This window comes from Salmo salar, chromosome 10 (assembly GCF_965601325.2).
Source record: "Salmo salar chromosome 10, fSalSal1, whole genome shotgun sequence".
Classification (NCBI taxonomy): domain Eukaryota; kingdom Metazoa; phylum Chordata; class Actinopteri; order Salmoniformes; family Salmonidae; genus Salmo; species Salmo salar.
In genome coordinates, this window is record NC_138300.1 from 110716671 (window position 1) to 110741059 (window position 24389).

At 40.9% G+C, this 24389-nt stretch overlaps 1 protein-coding gene across 10 annotated transcripts in view; it reads left to right on the top strand.

Moving 5' to 3' along the window:
* The first annotated feature begins 6712 nt into the window (after positions 1 to 6712).
* Positions 6713 to 24389, top strand: part of LOC123724018 (E3 ubiquitin/ISG15 ligase TRIM25) — a 31663-nt gene continuing 13986 nt past the window's right edge. For 4 of the 10 annotated variants that reach the window (XR_014379135.1, XR_014379138.1, XR_014379137.1 and 1 more), the window contains exons 1-4: positions 6713 to 7381; positions 8451 to 8546; positions 17208 to 22035; positions 23873 to 24095. Coding sequence is in view for 1 of the 10 variants with exons in the window: in XM_082957375.1 (XP_082813501.1) it covers positions 6785 to 7381; positions 8451 to 8546; positions 17208 to 17288 (774 nt within the window). In the remaining 9 variants the exon portion in view is untranslated. Of the gene's footprint in view, positions 7382 to 8450; positions 8547 to 17207; positions 22458 to 23872; positions 24096 to 24389 lie in introns of those variants that run through there. The other 6 variants (XR_014379140.1, XM_082957376.1, XM_082957378.1 and 3 more) reach the window with 3 other exon arrangements.

Below are 24389 nucleotides of genomic sequence, written 5' to 3' on the forward strand. Positions count from 1 at the left end.
GCTCTAGTTTTTTAGCTTAAAATATATTTTGATTTTAAAGTAAAATTCTAGGAGGATTCCTTAAGTTTACCCCATTGATAGAAATGTGTTAAAGTAACGTTTTAGATGCCATCTGAGGGACTGATCATCCTGAGAGCCAAATAAAAAACATTTATAAAGTTGTAGAATGTAAGAAACTGTTTTTCTTGTTATTAACAATTGTGCTTCACATAAAATTGTAATAGACAATAAATATTGTATTGGCATCCCCACAATGGTTGAGTTAAGGGCTGTGACGGGGTCGATCAATTTTATTTACTGTTGATGTTCGCTTATCATTGATTGGTGATATTGATTTGGTATTGATTGATTGATCTGGGATTGTTTATGCCTGTTTCTGGAATTTTGAATAAACTTGCTTTATTGTTCTGAATTGGTCTTCCCTGTGACTCAGTTGGTAGAGCATGGTGTGTGCAACGCCAGGGTTGTGGGTTCGATTCCCACGGGGGGCCAGTACAAAAACAAATGCATGAAATGAAATGAAATGTATGCATTCACTACTGTAAGTCACTCTGGATAAGAGTGTCTGCTAAATGACTAAAATGTAAATGTAAAATGAAACACTGTGTCATCAAAGAGTCATACATGCATGACGTTTTACTCTTTCTGAAAAAGACTGGATTCATTGAGGATTTTTTAACATCTGGTCAATTAGTTTATCGGGACCAGAGAGGCTGGTATAGAGGAACCTAACCATAGACCCAACTATAGGTACTGAGAGGCTGGTATAGAGGAACCTAACCATAGACCCAACTATAGGTACTGAGAGGCTGGTATTGAGGAACCTAACCATAGTCCCAACTATAGGTACTGAGAGGCTGGTATAGAGGAACCTAACCATAGACCCAACTATAGGTACTGAGAGGCTGGTATAGAGGAACCTAACCATAGACCCAACTATAGGTACTGAGAGGCTGGTATAGAGGAACCTGACCAGAGACCCAACTATAGGTACTGAGAGGCTGGGATAGAGGAACCTAACCATAGACCCAACTATAGGTACTGAGAGGCTGGTATAGAGGAACCTAACCATAGACCCAACTATAGGTACTGAGAGGCTGGTATAGAGGAACCTAACCAGAGTCCCAACTATAGGTACTGAGAGGCTGGTATAGAGGAACCTAACCATAGACCCAACTATAGGTACTGAGAGGCTGGTATAGAGGAACCTAACCATAGACCCAACTATAGGTACTGAGAGGCTGGTATAGAGGAACCTAACCATAGACCCAACTATAGGTACTGAGAGGCTGGTATAGAGGAACCTAACCATAGACCCAACTATAGGTAAAAATCTGTCGTTCTGCCCCTGAACAAGGCCGTCATTGTAAATAGTAATAATTTCTTAACTGACTTGCCTAGTTAAATAAAGGTTAAATAAAATGTAAATAAAAAAAATAGTGTTCTAAGGTTGAAGCTCTGGATTGGACCTTGACCTTTACACTGATAGAAACAACAACCAGAAGTTGGCTGTGTCTACAGCTGTCGCAATAGACAAACAGACAGGTTGTTTACCATGACTGGATGAAGGGATGCAGTGTTGAAGGCTTCCTTTAGGTCTCTTGGTCTCTTGGGATTTAAACTGTGAATACAGAGAGATAGTCCTAACCATTCAACCAATGTACACAACAAACAGTCATCATTAACACTATACTGAGTGGAGACTATGGATATAATATATTATCATAGAATTTAATACAATATAATATAATGGCTAGAATAGAATAGAATAACTAGAATAGAATAGAATAACTAGAATAGAATAGAATATAATAGAATAACTAGAATAGAATAGAACAGAATAACTAGAATAGAATAGAATAACTAGAATAGAATATAATATAATAGAATAACTAGAATAGAATATAATAGAATATAATAGAATAACTAGAATAGAATAGAACAGAATAACTAGAATAGAATAGAATAGAATAACTAGAATAGAATATAATGACTAGAATATAATACAGTATAATATAATGACTAGAATATAATACAGTATAATATAATGACTAGAATATAATACAGTATAATATAATGACTAGAATATAATACAGTATAATATAATGACTAGAATAGAATAGAATATAATAACTACAATAGAATACAGTATAATATAATGACTAGAATATAATAACTAAAATAGAATAGAATAGAATAACTAGAATAGAATAGAATAACATGAAAGCACATCCAGATGTTTTGACTTTTTAGCAGGGACTCTTATCCAGAACGACTTACAGGAGCAATTAGGGTTAAGTGCATTTCTCAAGGGGACATCTACAGATTTTTCACGTAGTAATCTCAAAGATTCGAACCCGGAACATTTCAGTTACTTGTCCTAAGCTCTAAACTACTAGGCTACCTTTCGCCAGTGGTGTAAAGGTAAAATACTTTAAAGTACTATCTGTAAATATAAAAAAACAAGGTAATGGTGCCGTCCGGTTTGCTTAACCTGTTATGGCTAGGGGGCAGTATTTTCACGGCTGGATAAAAAAACGTACCCGATTTAATCTGGTTACTACTCCTGCCCAGTAACTAGAATATGCATATAATTATTGGCTTTGGATAGAAAACACTCCAAAGATTCTAAAACTGTTTGAATGGTGTCTGTGAGTATAACAGAACTCATATGGCAGGCAAAAACCTGAGAAGATTTCATGCAGGAAGTGGCCTGTCTGACAAAGTGTCGTTCTTCTTGTCTCTGTTTATTGAAGAGTGAGGATCTTAGCTCTCCCGTGACACTTCCTACGGCTGCCATAGGGTCTCAGAAGGCGGTAAAAAGCTGAATCGTGGCTTTGCAGGCTCTGGCTGAAAAAAAGTAGCGCGTTTGGGTAGTGGCTGGTTACAGTACTGTGAGACTCAGGCTCGTGCCCTCATCGACCGAAAGCTTTGTTTACTTTCCTCTGTTTAGCTAAATGGACATTCCCGGTCGGAATATTATCGCTTTTTTACGAGAAAAATGGCATAAAAATGGATTTTAAACAGCGGTTGACATGCTTCGAAGTACGGTAATGGAATATTTAGATTTTTTTTGTCACGAATTGCGCCATGCGCGCGACCCTTATTTACCCTTTCAGATAGTGTCTGGAACGCACGAACAAAACGCCGCTGTTTGGATTTAACGATGGATTATTTTGGACCAAACCAACATTTGTTATTGAAGTAGCAGTCCTGGGAGTGCATTCTGACGAAGACAACAAAAGGTAATCAAACTTTTATAATAGTAAATCTGATATTGGTGAGTGCTAAACTTGCCGGGTGTCTAAATAGCTAGCCCGTGATGGCTGGGCAATGTACTTAGAATATTGCAAAATGTGCTTTCACCAAAAAGCTATTTTAAAATCGGACATATCGAGTGCATAGAGGAGTTCTGTATCTATAATTCTTAAAATAATTGTTATGCTTTTTGTGAATGTTTATCGTGAGTAATTTAGTAAATTGTTAGCAAATTCCTCCGGAAGTTTGCGGGGGTATGCTAGTTCTGAACGTCACATGCTAATGTAAAAAGCTGTTTTTTGATATAAATATGAACTTGATTGAACAAAACATGCATGTATTGTATAACATAATGTCCTAGGGTTGTCATCTGATGAAGATCATCAAAGGTGAGTGCTGCATTTAGCTGTCTTCTGGGTTTTTGTGACATTATATGCTCGCTTGAAAAATGGGTGTCTGATTATTTCTGGCTTGGTACTCTGCTGACATAATCTAATGTTTTGCTTTCGCTGTAAAGCCTTTTTGAAATCGGACAGTGTGGTTAGATAAAGGAGAGTCTTGTCTTTAAAATGCTGTGAAATAGTCATCAAGGCGGTGACCCGATCCTGTAGGTTCATGCTCTACAACATTCGCAGAGTACGACCCTGCCTCACACAGGAAGCGGCGCAGGTCCTAATCCAGGCACTTGTCATCTCCCGTCTGGATTACTGCAACTCGCTGTTGGCTGGGCTCCCTGCCTGTGCCATTAAACCCCTACAACTCATCCAGAACGCCGCAGCCCGTCTGGTGTTCAACCTTCCCAAGTTCTCTCACGTCACCCCGCTCCTCCGCTCTCTCCACTGGCTTCCAGTCGAAGCTCGCATCCGCTACAAGACCATGGTGCTTGCCTACGGAGCTGTGAGGGGAACGGCACCTCCGTACCTTCAGGCTCTGATCAGGCCCTACACCCAAACAAGGGCACTCCGTTCATCCACCTCTGGCCTGCTCGCCTCCCTACCTCTGAGGAAGCACAGTTCCCGCTCAGCCCAGTCAAAACTGTTCGCTGCTCTAGCACCCCAATGGTGGAACAAGCTCCCTCACGACGCCAGGACAGCGGAGTCAATCACCACCTTCCGGAGACACCTGAAACCCCACCTCTTCAAGGAATACCTGGGATAGGATAAAGTAATCCTTCTAACCCCCCCCTTAAAAGATTTAGATGCACTATTGTAAAGTGGTTGTTCCACTGGATATTATAGGTGAATGCACCAATTTGTAAGTCGCTCTGGATAAGAGCGTCTGCTAAATGACTAAAATGTAAATATGTTTGAAAAATTGAAGTTTTTGTATTTTTGAGGAATTTGTAATTTGCGCCACGCCTATCATTGGATATTGGAGCAGGTGTTCCGCTAGCGGAACGTCTAGATGTATAAGGAATTTGAAATGATTCATAATTTTACTTTTTATTTTGATACTTAAGCACATTTTATCAATTACATTTACTTTTAATACTTAAGTATATTTAAAACCAAATACTTTCCGACTTTTACTCAAGTAGTATTTTACTGGTTGACTGGGTGACTTTCACCTGAGCGAATCGCATCTCTGCATGTCTGGCAGACATATCAGTGTGGATGTCGGATCATCACCAAGAGCTGAACTTCGGCAAGACGGCGCTGCTCTTCCTCCCGGGGAAGGACTGCCCGTTCCATGATCTCGCCATCACGGTTGACAACTCCATTGTGTCCTCCTCCCAGAGTGCTAAGAGCCTTGGCGTGACCCTGGACAACACCCTGTCGTCTCTCGTCTGGATTACTGCAATTCGCTGTTGGCGGCGCTCCCTGCCTGTGCCATCAAACCCCTACAACTCATCCAGAACGCCGCAGCCCGTCTGGTGTTCAACCTTCCCAAGTTCTCTCACGTCACCCCGCTCCTCCGCTCTCTCCACTGGCTTCCAGTTGAAGCTCGCATCTGCTACAAGACCATGGTGCTTGCCTACGGAGCTGTGAGGGGACCGGCACCTCCGTACCTTCAGGCTATGAACAGTCCCTACACCCAAAGAAGGGCACTGCGTTCATCCACCTCTGGCCTGCTCGCCTCCCTACCTCTGCGGCAGCACAGTTCCTGCTCAGCCCAGTCAAAACTGTTCACTGCTCTGGCACCCCAATGGTGGAACAAGCTCCCTCACGACGCCAGGACAGCGGAGTCAATCACCACCTTCCGTAGACACCTTAAACCCCACCTCTTTAAGGAATACCTGGGATAGGATAAAGTAATCCTTCTAACCCCCCCCCCCCAAAAAAAAAATATATATAGATGTCCTATTGTAAAGTGGTTGTTCCACTGGATATCATAAGGTGAATGCACAAATGTGTAATTCGCTCTGGAAAAGAGCGTCTGCTAAATGACGTAAATGTAAATGTTCTATTAATGGATCTTTACTTTTACTCAAGTAGGATAACTTTCTACTTTTTCCACCACTGCCTGCCGCCTTGACAATGTGTCTCTGTACCTCTCAGTCGCTAAACCACTAGGATACCTGTCACCTTGACAGTGTGTCTCTATACCTCTCAGTCTCTAAACCACTAGGATACCTGTCACCTTGATAGTGTGTCTCTATACCTCTCAGTCTCTAAACCACTAGGATACCTGTCACCTTGACAGTGTGTCTCTATACCTCTCAGTCTCTAAACCACTAGGATACCTGTCACCTTGTCAGTGTGTCTCTATACCTCTCAGTCTCTGAAGACACCCAGCCATGGTTAGGATTATTAGAGAAGCTTTTCCTGCTGAAAGACAGTTTCATTTCATCTGGTTTCAGAAATAATGTATTGGATATGTTCATAACCCCGTCCACCTATAAGATGTGGGGCGATCTGTATGACTAAGAAGAGATACAAAAAAATCTGATTGTAAAACGTCTTGTCTTTTTAGTCCTAGATATGTCTAGGGTTACTGCTGAATGTAGTACCTCTAACCCTGATCCTAGACCTAACAGTAATAACCACACTGTAATGTAAAGTATTACCTCATTCTCAATGATCAGTCAATACATACAGTATTCATTTCAACTACAGTACATTGTATCAATATCAAGTTCCCTCCTCATTACAACCACTTATTAATTATTATAGACACTTATAATCAGTGTTATAACACATAAGTGTATTATAAGGCATTATAAAGCTCATTAAAATAATTATAATTTCTACTTCATAGAAACTGTTACCCTTTATATATTCTAACAACTCTATTTAATGTATTCCATATTAAGGGTCCTAACCTGGGAACTAAAATCTTTGTCTCCCTCTAGACGTTGCATGCAGTTCTCTCTCTCCCTCCTTTGCTCTAACTTCTACCTCACTGGCTCCCTCCCTGCACCCCTCCTTCCCTCGTTCCCTCCCTCCCTCTAACCCCTCCCTCCCTCTAACCCCACCCTTCTGGCAGAACCAGGAAGTCCCTCCCCCTCCCACAAACTCTCTTCTGAGGAAACGAAACTGATCTGAGTCTGTCTCGTCTGTCTGTGTGAGAGTGAACAACCGTCCAAATGGCTCAGCAGGGAGTTCTGCTGGACCAGGACCTGTTCTGTTGTTCTGTCTGTCTGGATCTACTGAAGGAGCCGGTCACTACTGCCTGTGGACACAATTACTGTAGAATCTGTATTGAGGGCTGCTGGGATCAGGATGTTCTGAAAGGAGTCTATAGCTGTCCTCAGTGCAGAGAGACCTTCACTCCAAGGCCTAATCTGAGGAAAAATAACATGTTGGCTGAGATGGTGGAGAAACTGAAGAAGACAGGACTTCAGGCTGCTCCCCCTCCTGCTATGTGCTATGCTGGACCTGGAGATGTGACGTGTGATTTCTGCACTGGGACTAGAAAGCAGAAAGCCCTCATGTCCTGTCTGGCGTGTCTGGCCTCTTACTGTGAGACTCATCTCCAACCTCACTATGAATATCCTGCTTTCAAGAAGCACAAGCTGGTCAAAGCCACCGCACAACTACAGGAGAAGATCTGCTCTCATCATGACAAACTGCTGGAGGTTTTTTGTCGAACCGATCAGCAGTGTATCTGTATGCTGTGTACAATGGATGAACATAAAGGCCATGATACAGTGTCAGCTGCAGCAGAGAGGACTGAGAAACAGGTAAGACCAGAACAACTTGTTGGTGACTGTCTGATAAACAAAGAATTAAAGATACAGGAGGAACTAAGGCTGTTTGAATATGAGATCATTCAAATGAAATGGATCCTCAGCAGAATAAATACGAACACAACCCTTGAGTATATAGATATGTTAACCCAGATTCTCCAAATGTATCACCATTTTTTAAAGTCTGTTAGGTTCTGAACAGACAGAGTGAAAACTCAAACCAAGTTTTTTCACCCACTGGGTCATACAGCTGCAAAGACAATGTTTAATGACCCAAGAACATATATTTATAATCTCATACTAGGCGGGGTCAACTCCTTACACATCTAGACAGCCAATACATCTCTGTTGCTAGGCAGGAACTTAATTGGTTCCTCTCGCTGGTGTTGTCATGGCCCTGCCTGATGCTAAAACCTTTGTGGGTGTGGAAGTGTATGTGTGTGAGATAGGACTGTAGTAGGAGGGTCGTTGGGGTGGGCATCTCTGGCCCCCCTCCCAGAGGCTTCTTCTCACTTCATCTGTTGACTTGACCTCAAGCCAAATTCCTGGCTCCTCTCTAGTTCTGCAGCTGTCCTGCCTTATCAGAGACTGAAACTAGTTGCCCTTTGCCTCCCTCTTTAAGAACATTGATATTCAACAATAACATGTTTGAACAGAATATTTCAGCACTTCCCTTTGTCTCTCTCAGTAACCTTCCATACACCAAGTTCCTATCCACCCTTCATTGACCCCAACATATACATTCCTTATACATGTAAAGTCATCAATACGTTATAGTATGGTAACATAAGTATATTTCTAGCTAGAATCGAACAAGTCAAACATCATTATCATTTGTTATCAAACACCATTATCATTCATTATCAAACACCCAATCAACTCCCTGATTTGTGTACTGTTAAAGCTATAATCATTCACATGACTACATAATGATTTAATTTCAGACAGACACTTCCTCAATATTTGTGTCCCTATCTTCTATTGGCCCTATGTCACATTACTATATTATTGATCTACTGGACAAATAAAGCTTGATAGCTCATTGAAGAGTGATTCTCCACAGAGGCAGCTGGGGATGAGTCAGCAGAAGGTCCAGCAGAGATTCCAGGAGAGAGAGAAGGAGCTGAAGGAGCTCCAACAGGCTGTGGAGTCTTTCAAGGTGAGTATTGTTGACCAGAGGAGACAAACCATTTAACTTCTCTCCTCCAGTCAGAGATAGAGAGAGAGAGAGAGAGAGGGGCCCCTCTCCAATCCTACTGACCCCACCGTTGAGAACAGGCTGTCTTGACCCCTTTCAGAGAATAGACTGTTTAATGTCACCGACAGGATATGAACCCAGGTCTACCACGAGAAAGCAACATTTTGACCATTACACCAAAAGGACATTCCCTATTGGGCCGACACTGATTTTGAAGTCGCAGGCGGGTCTACCTCATCACATAACCATGAGTAACCATGACTGACTCATGTCCCCTATACATTAACATGGAGCTCTCTCTCAATTCATTTCAATTCAAAGGGCTTTATTGGCATGGGAAACATATGTTTACAAATGAACAGAAATGAACAGTAAACATTACACTCACAAAAGTTTCAAAGGAAGAGACATTTCAAATGTTATAATTCAATTGGAAAACAGAGTTTTTTTGTGGTTTCACGGTGGGTGGGACTATCGATATTTGTTTGTGTTTCTTCTGACCAGAGTTGGAGCTCTGTGTCACGCAACTTGGGTCAAGATCTGTTTCTTGTTTTGCTCTTAGGAACAGGGCACCATTGAAAGGAGTGATTTCTGGGGTAGCGTTAGGGTGGAGGTGGAGCAATTGAAGTTGAAGACTCTTGGTGTTTGTGATGCCCGCCGTTTGGTGTGAAGCAGACCCGGTGGTGAGCGTGGTGAAACAGAGGAGTCACTGTCAGCGTTTGAGTCTTTACCCGACAAAGTCATGTTAGGGTATATCAGTTATCCTATTAGAGTCTTTGTGTTGAATCCACTGAGCTGTTTCAGGTGCAACGTTTATGGTCATGTTGCAGCAGTTTGTAGGAGGGAGATTCCAAGATGTGGGAAGTGTGCAGGAGGTCATGGGATAGAGGATTGTGTAGTTTCGGTGGATAAAGTTCTGTTTGTCAACTGTAGGGATGCCCATGTTCCTGGGGATCAGAAGTGTCTGGTGAGAGAGAGGCAGGTTGAGGTGGCTAGAGTCAGAGTAGTGCAGAAGGTGTCGTATGTTGAGGCAGTGAAGAAAGTAGAGGAGGATGGGTCAAGGGTGAGGAATCCTGAGGATCCCTGTGAGTAGTAGATCTGTGCCAGCACAGAGGGATAGGCCAACGAGTGATATATGCTTCAGTAAGGTTGGCTTCTTAGAGTTCAAAGCAATGGTTATCAACTGTACCGCAGAAATGGAACGTAAATCACAGACAATAGATGTTGTGGTGGCAGCTGCAGAGAAGTATTTGGTCATATGAGATTTGACTTCAGAAGAGTTCCAGGGTGTGTTGAGTGGTGGTGTCCCATCCTCCCAGGTCGTTGGCATGGTGCAGGAGCAGATAGGGTCAAAGTAGTGGAATGGGGTAGTGGGTTTTTAATGAGTGTAGGGTTAGTTGGCATGGTGCAGGAGCAGATAGGGTCTAAGTAGTGGAATGGGGTAGTGGGTTTTTAATGACTGTAGGGTTAGTTGGAAGGGTGTTGTTTTATTTGGAATGGTGTTACTTAGTATTATCATAATTTCCCCTTTTCCCATTTTGTACCACAAAGTAAAATAGATTTATATTATAGTCCAGTTGGGGGCGATAATACAACATATTGGATGCCAACCGACGTTAAACTCCAAAGAAGAAGAAACGTTATATTATGTCTATGTACAGTGTTGTAATGATGTCTCTCTCTCTCTCATTCCATCACTTTCATGGTAGTTGGTTGTGTGGGTCTCTGGTTATGAATGGGGTGCTGACAGACAATCGTTGATGGATATTTATAGAGCTCTGATCAGGACGACAATTGATTACGGGTGTATAGTTTATGGAAAGAGGCAAAGACTTGTCTTCAGAAGTTGGACAGAATCCAGTATATAGCTTTAAGGATATGTATTGGTGCATTTAAATCAACATCTTTATGTGTCTTACTAGTGGAGGCAGGTGAGATGCCTTTGGGTGTACGGTGTAATAAATTGTCATTATCTTATTGGGTTGCAAGGCTGTGAGGTTGAGCATCCCACTGCTACTGTTCTAGATGACTGTTGGGAATATACTAGTAGACAAGGCAGTGGTTTTGGTTGGATAGTTGTAAGTATCAATGTTATTATGGAGAAATGAGAGAATGGGTGTAGTAGTAAGATTCTGCTGGGTCCCAGCACATTCAGGTGTGGAAGGGAATGAAATTGTAGACCAGTTATCTAAAAGAGCTTTAAAACAAGATATAATATATATTAATGTTCCACTGGGTAGAGGTGAGGACAAATGGAAGATCGGAGACATTTTGACAGATGTGTGGCAGATGAGATGGGACTGAGCACAAGGCATTTATATGTCTTCTAAAGGTCGGTGGACCAAGGTTCAAAGGTCAGATTAGGAAGGAAGAGGTGTTTTTTACTCGATTGTGCTTAGGACATTGTACATTGAACTGGTCCTTACATCTGGTTGGCAGCATGTGAATGGTTTGAGTCTGGAGGGTATTGTCAATGAAACGGTGGAGCATGTGTTGTTATATTGTTGTAAGGATGTTGAAGAGAGGGAAAGATTGAAGGGTAGGGTCATTGAGGTTGGGGGGGTTGGAAGGGATTTGGGAGGGTCTATTAGAAGTTAGGACTCTTTTATTTTCTCAGAAGTGCTGAGTTAGGTAGGATGATTTAGAAATGGCGTAAACCGTGATTGAACACTCCAGCACAGTAGGTGGCGCCATGCACCTTTAACGTTGGTTTGAGGACCACCATTATATCATAGAAGAAGAAGGTGTTGTGTGAGGGTTTTGTGGTTCCTGAGGAGTTCTACTATTCTTGTTGTGTATATCCCAAATGTATTTTCTAGTTTAGGGTTTGTTTATTAGTTTCCACTGTTTATCGGTTAGAGTTGAGGGGGGAGTAGGGTAGTTTGTTTGGGAGTTGTGATGTCCTCAACCGAGTGGAGAAGAAACGCTGTCTCTTCAGGTGCGTTCTGGAGAATGGTGTGGAGGAATTATTGATCATGGTCGGTGAACAGGTGGGAGAGGAACATATACACTCTGTATCCAGAATGAAAAAGGCGGTGGTTGTGGTAATGTAAAAGGTGAGTCTTGTTGCCCGGCTAGTTACCAGTATGATTTATGTGAGGGGTGTGTTGGTGCTGATTTCGACAAGAGTAGTGGTGTCTAATCTGCCTCCGTTTATTACAGACGAACAGATCCGTAAAGAGTTGGTTCGTTTTGGTAAATTTACAAGTGGTTTTCGTTTCATGGCTCTCGGCTGGGTGTCTCTTTTCGTAGACAAGTGTAGACAAGTGTTTGTTTCTTAACATGTCTGGGCTAGGTGGGACGTGAGCATCCCACTCTATTCAACAACCTCAAAAATGCAATAATTTCAATATTTCAAACATACGACTATTATACACCATTTGAAAGATAAGACTCGTTAATCTAACCACACTGTCCGATTTCAAAAAGGCTTTACAACGAAAGCAAAACATTAGATTATGTCAGCAGAGTACCCAGCCAGAAATAATCAGACACCCATTTTTCAAGCTAGCATATAATGTCACATAAACCCAAACCACAGCTAAATGTAACACTAACCTTTGATGATCTTCATCAGATGACAACCCTAGGACATTATGTTATACAATACATGCATGTTTTGTTCAATCAAGTTCATATTTATATCAAAAACCAGCTTTTTACATTAGCATGTGACTAGCATGTGACTAGCATTCCCACCGAACACTGCCGGTGAATTTACTAAATTACTCACGATAAACGTTCACAAAAAGCATAACAATAATTTTAAGAATTATAGATACAGAACTCCTCTATGCACTCTATGTCCGATTTTAAAATAGCTTTTCGGGGGAAACCACATTTTGCAATATTCTCAGTAGATAGCCCGGCATCACAGGGCTAGCTATTTAGATACCCAGCAAGTTTAGCACTCATCAAAGTCAGATTTACTATAAGAAAAATGTTATTACCTTTGTTGTCTTCGTCAGAATGCACTCCCAGGACTTCTACTTCAATAACAAATGTTGGTTTGGTCCAAAATAATCCATCGTTATATCCAAACAGCGGCGTTTTGTTCGTGCGTTCAAGACACTATGCTAAAGGGTAAATAAGGGTGGCGAGCATGGCGCAATTCGTGACAAAAAAATTCTAAATATTCCATTACCGTACTTCGAAGCATGTCAACCGCTGTTTAAAATCAATTTTTATGCCATTTTTCTCATAAAAAAAGCGATAATATTCCGACCGGGAATCTGCTTTTAGGTAAACAGACAAAGGAAAAGAAAGCATTCGGTCGAAGTGGGCACGCGCCTAAGCCCATAGTACTCTGAGTGGCCACTTGCCAAAAGCGATAAAGTGTTTCAGCCAGAGCCTGCCTCGATATCGTTCAGCTTTTTCCCGGGCTCTGAGACCATATGGAAGCCGTAGGAAGTGTCACGTTATTGCATAGATCCTGAGTCTTCAATAAAAAGAGCCAAGATGAAACACTACTTCTCAGACAGGCCACTTCCTGCTTGAAATCTTCTCATGTTTTGGCCTGCCATATGAGTTCTGTTATACTCACAGACACCATTCAAACAGTTTTAGAAACTTTAGGGTGTTTTCTATCCAAAGCCAATAATTATATGCATATTCTAGTTACTGGGCAGGAGTAGTAACCAGATTAAATCGGGTACGTTTTTTTATCCAGCCGTGTCAATACTGCCCCCTAGCCCTAACAGGTTAACCTCTTGGGGCTATGTGGGACGCTAGCGTGCCTCCCGTGGTGCACCCTATCAACAGCAGGTGCATTTCAAGAGCGGCAAATTTGAAACCAAATAAATGTCAAAATTCCAATTTTTCAAACATACAACTATCTTACACCAAAACCATAAAACCAGCTAAAATGATGCACTAACCTTTGACAATCTCCATCAGATGACACTCCTAGGACATTATGTTAGACAATGCATGCATTTTTAGTTCTATCAAGTTCATATTTATATCCAAAAACAGCGTTTTACTATGGCGTTGATGTTCAGGAAATCGTTTCCCTTCAATAACCGGCAGTCAAGTCAGCACCACAAATTAAATAATTAAAATTAGAAAACATTGGTAAAATATTATATTGTCATTTAAAGAATTATAGATTTACATCTCTTGAACGCAATCGACTTGCCAGATTTAAAAATAACCTTACTGGGAAATCACACTTTGCAATAATCTGAGCACTGCGCCCAGAAAAATACGCTTTGCGATACAGACAAACGGCCATTTTGGAGAGATCTAAAATCGAAAATACTATGTAAATAATCCATTACCTTTGATTCTCTTCATCAGATGTCACTTCCAGGAATCCCAGGTCCATAACGAATGTAGTTTTGTTCAAAAAAGCTCATCATTTATGTCCAAAAAGCTCCGTGTTGTTAGCACATGATCTAAGCCCGCCGGACTTCACTTCATGAACGAGGGGAAAAAATATATTTACGTTCGTTCAAACATGTCAAACGTTGTATAGCATAAATCATTAGTGCCTTTTTTAACCAGAACATGAATAATATTCAAGGTGGACGAATGCATTCTCTTTTAAAACGTATTGGAACGAGGGTACCCAACATGACCTCGCGCGCCAGAGTCTAATCGGCCATCACCGTTCCAAGGCTCTTGTTCGGTCATATCTCATAGTAAAAGACTCAAAACACTTTGTAAAAGCTGGTGACATCTAGTGGAAGCAATAGGAAGTGCCAAAACATTAATCAGCCCCTGTGTGTTTCAATGGCATAGGCTTAAAGGTAATCCAACACATCAGGTATCCACTTCCTGTCAGAAAATGTCTCAGGGTTTTGCCTGCCAAATGAGTTCTGTTATACTCACAGACACCATTCAAACAGTTTTAGAAACTTTAGGGTGTTTTCTATCCATATATAATAAGTATATGCATATTCTAGTTACTGGGTAGGATTAGTAACCAGATTAAATCGGGTACGTTTTTTTATCCAGCCGTGAAAATACTGCCCCCTAGCCCCAACAGGTTAATGATGACCTTGGATGGTACTATGGTGTTGAATGCTGAGCTATAGTCAATGAACAGCATTCTTGCATAGCTATTCTTCTCGTCCAGATGGGCTAGGGCGGTGTGCAGTGCGATGGCGATTGCATCGTCTGTGGATCTATTGAGGCGTTATGCAAATTGAAGTGGGTCTAGGGTGTCAGGTAAGGTAGAGGTGATATGATCCTTGACTAGTCTCTCAAAGCACTTCATGATGACAGAAGAACCTTTTGCTCTCTTGGGTACAGGAACAATGCTGGACATCTTGAAGCATGTGGGGACAGCAGACTGGGTTAGAGAGAAATTGAATAAGTCCGTAAACACTCCAGCCAGCTGGTCAACACATATTTTTTATTGGAAAATATGTAGGAAATATTGCCTTCTGCCTTGTAATTCTTTTATAAAAAAAACATCTTTATTTTCTGTTTTCTATCCCTCTTGAGGAGGGAGGATAATGAATGTTCACAGAAGTAACAAGTAATGGTAGGCCTACCAATTAGTTATAGTGATTGTACTGATATAAATTTGATTTATGAATTATTAAGTGATTCAAACTCGTAATTCCGTTACCAAATTGGCCAACTCCAGTTAATGTCACCTCTCCAGTTAATGTCACCTCTCACACCTACCCATGAGCCCCCTCTCTTTCCATTTACTGTAACCAGCGTCTTCACCCACTGAGCACCAACTGACACCAGACGTCCATGGACGTTGAAAAGTAATTAAAATTTGGTCAGTCCACCGTGGCCTTGATGTTAACGTCTACAGACGGACCAAACTGGACCAAATCTGAACCTATCATAGATGTACAGTTGAAGTTGGAAGTTTACATACACTTAGGTTGGAGTCATTAAAACTCGTTTTTCAACCTCTCCACAAATTTCTTGTTAACAAACTATAGTTTTGGCAAGTCGGTTAGGACATCTACTTTGTGCATGACACAAGTAATTTTTCCAACAATTGTTTATAGACAGATGATTTCACCTGTAATTCACCATTTCACAATTCCAGTGTGTAAGAAGCTAACATACACTAAGTTGACTGTGCCTTTAAACAGCTTGGAAAATTCCAGAAAATTATGTTATGGCTTTAGAAGCTTCTGATAGTCTAATTGACATCATTTGAGTCAATTGGAGGTGTACCTGTGGATGTATTTCAAGGCCTACCTTCAAACTCAGTGCCTCTTTGCTTGACATCATGGGAAAATCCTAAGAAAAATGCCAAGACCTCAGAAAAAAATTGTGCGCCCCCCTATGGGACTCCTGGTAACAGCCGGTTGTGACACAGCCTGGGGATCGAACCCCAGGCTGTAGTGATGCTGCAACACTGTGATGCATTGGCTTAGACCGCTGAGCCATTTGGGAAGTCTGAACGATGATTTTTTTCATGAGCATAACCTTATTTCTATTACAGCATGTTAGATGACTGTCATTCAAATTCCATTCACCCAGCTCTATGGAACATAGATAGGTTTAGGCTACTGTAATTCCTTATTGCATCTACGCGGTCTCCTCCTCTCACCTTTTCCCTTCGCTTGTCAGCTGTGTGACCAGGCGAAAAAACCTCCAAGCCACACCTTCATATCATAACCACTACACACAGCCTACTGTACATCATTGTCACCATATTAGCTAACATCAAGTCGACATAGCTACTAAAACTAACACGTTAGTAAACCCGCTATAATCCTGCAGTACAGTTAGCAAGCAGTTTAGCAGTTACACCGGCGGGCCACGGTGGCAATAAATTAATAAAACAAAAAGCTTACCATGACTTGGATAAGTTCCAATTTGGATAGCCATAGCCAGCTAGGTAACATAGCATCCCTCTCTGTTTGAGCTGGGTGTTTAAATCGGCTGCATTGGCTAGCTACGTAACTGAAAGTGAAAAAATGCAAACTATAGCTCTCTCTCTCTTCTCCTTCATTTCTGAAGAAATTAATTTGTTAAAAACAAAAATGTTTTTGTCTTTCTCTCTCTTTGAGTCAACTACTCACCACATTGTATGCACTGCAGTGCTAGCTAGCTGTAGGTTATACTTCAGCACTAGATTAATTCAGTGATCCTTTGATTGGGTGGACAACATATCAGTTCATTCTGCAAGAGCTCTGATAGGACGTCCTCCGGAAGTTGCCATAATTACTGTGTAAGTCTATGGAAGGGGGTGAGGACCACGAACCTCCTAGGTTTTGTATTGAAGTCAATGTACCCAGAGGAGGAGAGAAACTAGCTGTTGTCCGGCTACACCATGGTGCTACCCTACAGAGTGCTGTTGAGGCTATTGTAGATCTTCATTGCAAAACAGTGTGTTTTAATTAATTATTTGGTGACGTGAATTGATTTAGTATAGTTTTATCTAAAAAGGATAACTTTTTAAAGATTCACTATTTTTATTTTTATGAAATTCACTGAGGAGGATGGTCCTCCCCTTCCTCGTATGGGGAGCCTCCACTGGTAGGTATATACTCATTCTGGCTACTGCTCAAATAACTGAGAGAAGGGAAGAATCTTAGAAAAAGTAAATTTCACAGAAATGTTTTAATATTATGTTTATGTGTAGTATATGTGATGTGTGTGTATAGTGTGTGTGTTTCATGCCATTACTTGTGTCTCCAGCTTTCAGGTATAACCTCCAGGGCTCTCAAGGCCCCTCCTGCAGTAAATTTGGAGGGCTGTGTGAGTGCAAGCCCTACTTGATTGGCCGCTGCTGTGACTCCTGCGCCCTGCTGACATTCGGTTTCGGACTCAACGGCTGCGCACGCACGTCACCATGACAATGACCTTCTCTGGTTACATACCATAATAAAGATAAAGATGAGCAAAAAAGACAGTATAATACAAATACTGAACTATATTGTATGCACCAAAAAATATATAAATTATATTATTTTATACTAATACAATTGCTCAGAGAAAAATGTTTTTAACAAGTAATAAAACAAATCTCAAAAAGATAGGTGTCAAAATGATTGGAACCCATAAAGATCTGTATTAACGTTCTACTTTTTAAGTTAAACTGTATCGTGGCCTTCCATGGCTTCCTTTATCACTGGGTTTTAAAAATGTGGTAAAACGCATGTGAAATCCATTTGTCATCTATAACCATGGGGAAAGATAAAGATCTAACTAATAAAAAGAGACAAACGTTTGTTGACTTTCTCTTCAGCGTCTCATCCCGTCAGCGGGATCAAAATCCAGCGAAAAATCATATCGCCAATTAGCATTAAAAAAAATCATAATTTTAAAAAAAATAAAATATATATATATTTTTTTATAGATACACCTCTCCTGAATCGACCCACATCGTCCGATTTCAAAAAGGTTTTACAGGAAAAGCAAATCATTAGATTATGTTAGATGAGTCCATCATAAAAAGCAGCAACATAGCCATTTTCTGACCAACCACTTGCATCACATATAACCAAAAAACAGCTAAATGCAGCACTAACCTTTTACAAACTTCATCAGATGACACACCTAAGACATCATGTTACACAATGCATGCATTCTTTTGTTCAATAAAGGTCATATTTATATATAAAAACAGCATTTTACATCGGCGTCTGACGTTGACTAACGAATTTCCCCTCAAATGCGTCCCGGGAAACAATGCTACAATTCCCTAAATTACTATCCTATAACGATTTTTTAAATTTATATTGTCAATCTAACATTTATAGATGAATATCTCTTGAGAACACCTGTCATACCAGATTTTAAATTAACTTTACTGGGTAATCACACTTTGCGATAAAAGGAGATGCGATACTCAGAAAATGAGCTAATATACAGAGCTCGGCGCCATCTTGGAACAATCGCATGTCACATCTCATCTTGTATAATATTGTCAATAATCGCCTACCTTTAGTTGTCTTCATCAGAAAGAATCCCAGGTCCACAACAGATGTATTTTCGGTCGAAAAAGTCCATACTTCACGTTCCATTAGCCTGCTGTTGGTAGCGCGTCCTTGGGCTCTCTCCAAATTCTCCGATGTGCGCAGGGTTGAAGTTTCGGATAAAATGATTCTCCCGCCTGTAGGTTCGTTCAAACATGTCAAACGTTGTAAAACATTAATCTTCAGGGCCTGTAACACCAAGAGAGCCAATAAGATTCGAGGGGGATGATTTAATTGTCTTTCAAACCGTTTCCAAAGGTGGGGGTAGACATGGCCGCCGGCGTCATAATGGTGATGGCCCATCCCCTGTGACCAATTTCCAATGACTCTCATTCACTGAGTTTCGACTGTATAAGGCTCAAACCACTGTGAAAAGACTGGCGACATCTAGTGGAAGCAATAGGAAGTGCTCACTGAACCATGGTTAACGGTGTGATTTATAGGGAAAGATGAGAAGTCGAGTCCACAATTCTGAATTCCACTTCTTGTTTCAATCGGTCTCGGGGTTTTGACTGCCATTTGAGTTCTGTTATACTCACAGACACCATTCAAACAGTTTTAGAAACTTTAGGGTGTTTTCTATCCATATATAATAAGTATATGCATGCCCTAGCTTCTGAGTTTGATTAGTAGGCCGTTGAAAATGGGAACGATTTTTTTTCAAAATGCGCTGTGGCGCCCCCTATCCTAGGGTATCCTCAAGAGGTTTTAATCAGGCAATGGGTACAAAAGAAAGAGCTAAAAAAAACAATATACCACTTTCCACTATTAGGGAAATAACCAGTGGTGGAAAAAGTACCCAATTGTCATACTTGAGTAAAAGTATAGAGACCTTAATAGAAGGTTACTCAAGTAAAAGTGAAAGTCACCCAGTAAAATACTACTTGAGTAAAAGTCTACAAGTATTTGGTTCTAAATATACTTAAGTATCAAAAGTAAATGTAATTGCTAAAATATACTTAAGTATCAAAAGTAAAAGTATAAATCATTTCAAATTCCTTATATTAAGCAATCCAGACGGCACCATTTTATTGTTTATCCTCTCTTGGGTATGTGGGACGTGACCGTCCCACTCGCGGTACACACTATCAACAGCCAGTGAAATAGCAGGTTGGCAAATTCAAAACAATAAAAATCTCATAATTTATATTTCTCAAACACACAAGTATTATACACAATTTTAAAGATAAGATCCTCCTTAATCCAACCACAGTCTCCGATTTCAAAAAGGCTTTATGGCGAAAGCATAACATTAGATTATGTTAGGACAGTGCCTAAACAAGAAAAACCCCACAGCCATTTTCCAAGCAAGAAGAGGCGTCACAAAAACCAGAAATACAGCTAAAATTAATCACTACCCTTTGATGATCTTCATCAGATCACACTCCCAGGACTCAATGTTACAAAATACATGTATGTTTAGTTCGATAAAGTTCATATTTATATCCATAAACCCCATTTTACATTGGCGCGTGATGTTCAGAAAATGTATTCCCACCAAAACCTACGGTGAATGAGCACATCAATTTACAAAAATACTCATCATAAATGTTGATAAAATTTACAACAGTTATTGAAAGAATTATAGATACACTTCTCCTTAATGCAACCGCTGTGTCAGATTTTAAAATAGCTTTACGGAGAAAGCACATTTTTCAATATTCTGAGTACAGAGCTCAGCCATCAAAGCAAGCTATACAGTTACCCGCCAAGTTCTGGAGTCAACTAAACTCAGAATTAGTATTAGAAATCTTCCCTTACCTTTGCTGATCTGCGTCGGAATGCACTCCCAGGACTCCCACTTCCACAAGAAATGTTATTTTTGTTTGAAAAACTCCATATTTATATCCAAATACCTCCTTTTGTTCGCGCGTTCAGATCACTAATCCAAAGGCATAGCGCGTGAGCGTAAAACCAGAGACGAAAAGTCAAATAGTTTCATTACTGTTTGTAGAAACATCTCAAACGATGTTTACAATCAATCCTTAGGGTCTTTTTAACATAAAACTTCGATAATATTCCAACCGGACAATAACGTATTCATTACAGAGGAAAAGAAGGAGCGGCGTGCCAGGGTGCCCGCGCAGGAAACAACTCACTGGTCCCAGGCAGTCCACTGATTGACTGAGCTCCTATTCTCTGCCCAGTAAAAGGAGACGCATGAAACAAGTTTCTAAAGACTGTTGACAGCCAATGGAAGCCTTAGGAAGTGCAAAATAACCCCACAGACGCTGTAGTTTTGATAGGGATTAGATAGAAAAACTACAAGTCACTTCCTGGTTGGATTTTTTCTCAGGTTTTTGCCTGCCATATGAGTTCTGTTATACTCACAGACATCATTCAAACAGTTTCAAAAACTTCAGAGTGTTTTCCATCCAATTATACTAATAATATGCATATCCTACCTTCTGGGCCCGAGAAGCAGGCAGTTTAATTTGGGCAGGTTTTTCATCTGAATTTCTGAATACTGCCCCCTACCCTAGAGAAGTTAAAAAATGTACGGATAGAAGGGGCACACTCCAACACTTAGACATTATTTACAAAAGATGCATTTGTGTTTAGTGAGTCCGCCAGACCATAGGCAGTAAGGATGACCATGTGTTCTCTTGATAAGTGTGTGAATTTCAACATTTTCCTGTCCTGCTAAGCATAAAATTTAGTGAGTACTTTGGGTTGTCAGGGAAAATGTATGGAGTAAAAGGTACTGTCATGACGTTGGCCTGTGGGTAAGGTTTATGACCCCCCCATAAATACCTTTCTTCCTTCCCCTCTCTTTCTGACCCTACTGAAGGACTGTTGAATAGCCTTTGTTGAATATAGAGAGTCTGGGAACATCAAACAAATGGGGAAAAGGAACCATATTTTGGTAATAAAACCAGTTGGATATATGCTTTGGAACTTAATGAGTATGGATGTCAGTTGGGTTGTCATCTGAGACATTATGACTGATGACAGGATGACATAAACTGTACCTGGGAAAGTATACACCCTCTAGTTATCAGAGTCACATGGAATTGTTAAGTAATTGAAATGTTTGATATTGAAATTGTTTGTTAGGAGATTAAATGTAATTTTAGCTTCCAATTGAGAGAATTGGGCTTTCATAAGGAAAGTGCCCTGCTTGATCAGTGGCCCGCCCCTGTGAAGAGACAGGGGTTATAAACGATGAAACACACCCTCCTCCCCTCGCCACTATATAAGACAATGACACAATGTAACCGTGTTCCACTACGTGAGGTCTGCAGCCTCTGCGTTACAAGGACACACATGTCAAGTACAGAACTAAGCCAACCTTGGCGTGAGCTTTGGTTGTGAATGGTATGAACTTTGAACTTATTCACTACAGAAGTGATACTTCCTAGCCGTTGAGTTAGCAGCGGCCGCTGTAGACGTGGGCTAGGAAAGGACGGACGACGCATCCAGTCTACCACAGACGAAGATACCACCACGTATCCAATTTACCACCAGAGACATTCTTCCGAGGACCGGAAGATCTGTTGGCCAACCCGGCCAGCATCTACGACCAATCTACCAAAGCGCAGCTCAGAGTAAATATTTATTGCATTTTCCTTTTCCAAATGGGCGGTAATTTAGAATGCATAAGATTCTGTATTTACGATAGCATAGCTGCTGTTTCTTTGTTCCTAATTCTTCCCACTCTTTCATTCAAGCCCAACCCCGTTTCTTTGTGTAACAAGCCGCCATGTAGGCTCCGTCCACCAGGGGCGTTTTCTGTATGACCTCATTTGTATTCTGTGTATATGTAATTCTGTGTGATTAGTTAGGTATATATTTTGTATTGCTGATTCAACTTGTTAGCCAGGGTTCGTGAAGATAACCAAGAATTTACAACTTTCATTATGAGACTGAACATATGACGATTAAATTGACTGCTATCGATGTAAAATAATACTACGTTTTTAAGAGTTTATTCGGAAGATAACTGCTCTATAAACACTCTTCCGTGGTGTCCCGACTTTCTGGTTAATTACATTTACATGATTAGCTTAATCAGGAAATATTAATTACAGAGAAAGGATTTTATAGAATAGCATGTCATATCACTTAATCCGGCATAGCCAAAGACACGACAGTACTATATTTTGTTGTCAAAAATATAAATAGTAAAGTAAAGTACAGATACCCAAAAAAACTACTTAAGTAGTTCTTTAAAGTATTTTTACTTAAGTACTTTACACCACTGGAAATAACCATTGGAACAATGGTAAAATTCCCTTGTAGAGGATGCAAGTTTATCTTGTCCCCACACACAGCGAGGAAGATGGTTTGGGAGGCAAAGAAAAATTGAAAGGCCACAGTTTTACAGAAGTTGGAGTCCAAGTCTCCAAATCTACAATTCGACGCCACCTCCATGCCAATAGGCTCTTTGGAAGGGTTTCCTGAAAAAAAGAATTTTTTTAAGAGCAACCAACAAATGTAAACGCTTGGAATTTGCTAATGGCATTGGCACTTGGATTGGAACCGGGTGCTATGTTCAGATAAGAGGAAAATACAGCTCTTTAGCCACTCAAACCAGTGGTGGGTTTGGCGTCGAAAGAAAGATGCATGTGCAAAAAATAATATCTGCTGTAAAATATGGTGATGGATCTTTGATGTTATGGGGCTGTTTTGCTTCCACTGGTCCTGGGGCCCTTGTTAAGGTCAACGGCATCATGAACTCTACCAAGTAACAGGACATTTTTAGCCAAAACCTGGTTGCCTCTGGTAGGAGGCTGAAACTTGGCCACAAGGGATCTTCCAGCAAGACAATGACCCCAAGAACACATCAAAATCCATAAATACATTTTTCATTGACCACAAAATAATAATTTTGCAATGTCCATCTCAGTCTCCGGACTTGAACCTGTGGTTGAAATTGAAGAGGGCAGTCCATAAGCACATACAACAGAAATATGGAGGAATGGAGCCTGTCTGGGCTGCAGGGAGCATTCCACCAGAGGCAAATGTGAGAAGTGAGGTTTCATTAATTTATTCATTCATTTGTTCATTTAAAAGCTGTTATTCACATTTCCCTATTAGAATCAACCCATATCTATAGCTTGGTTCCCTAAGTGTGTGCCAACTTCTCTGACTATCATTCTTTCTACAGTCACAGATTTGCCAGTGTACACAGTGTCAGTCAGAATGTTTCAATGTTGTGTATTTGGTTGCTCCAGGTGTGTGGAGGGTTACTTTTGTGACACAGTCTCCAGGGAGCCTTGTGAGCCTTGTCTGTGTCCTGACACTCAGTCCAGTGGATGGTTCTTTGCTAGCACCTGCAACAATGACCCAGAGTCTGGTAGCCTGACCTGTGACTGCCTGGTTGGACACAAAGGTGTACTGACCGTTGATCCTAATTTCTCTCCCTGCCCAAATTCCATTCAGGCCTCCACTGTGATGCCTGCTCCGCTGGTTTCTATGGCGACTTGACCACGCTGGGCGGCGGCTGCGAGGAGTGTCTCTGTAACAACAACATCGACCCTACGGACAGTGACCATGTGACAGTGTGACAGGAGAGTGTCTGCGTTACCTCACAACACCCAGGGACCCCACTGTCAGAGCTGTAAGCCTGGCTACTATGGAGACGCACTGGCCCAGGACTGCAAAGGTATAGCAGGGGCACACAGTATACAAATCATCATCTGGCCCAGGACTGCAAAGAGGTTCAAATCTATGATGGTCAATAAAGTGGGGGGCTGTCAATGTTTTGACCCCTAGATGCACCACACCACCCCAGATAATTATTGCATGCTCAATGTGTAGATATATTTTTTAAAACAGTAGTGCTTTGTGTTTTATGTTGTAAATGTGTCTGAAACTCTGTGTGCTGCTATTTTGGCCAGGTCTCTATTTAAGCAATAAGGCACGAGAGGTTGTGGTATATGGCCAATATACCATGGCT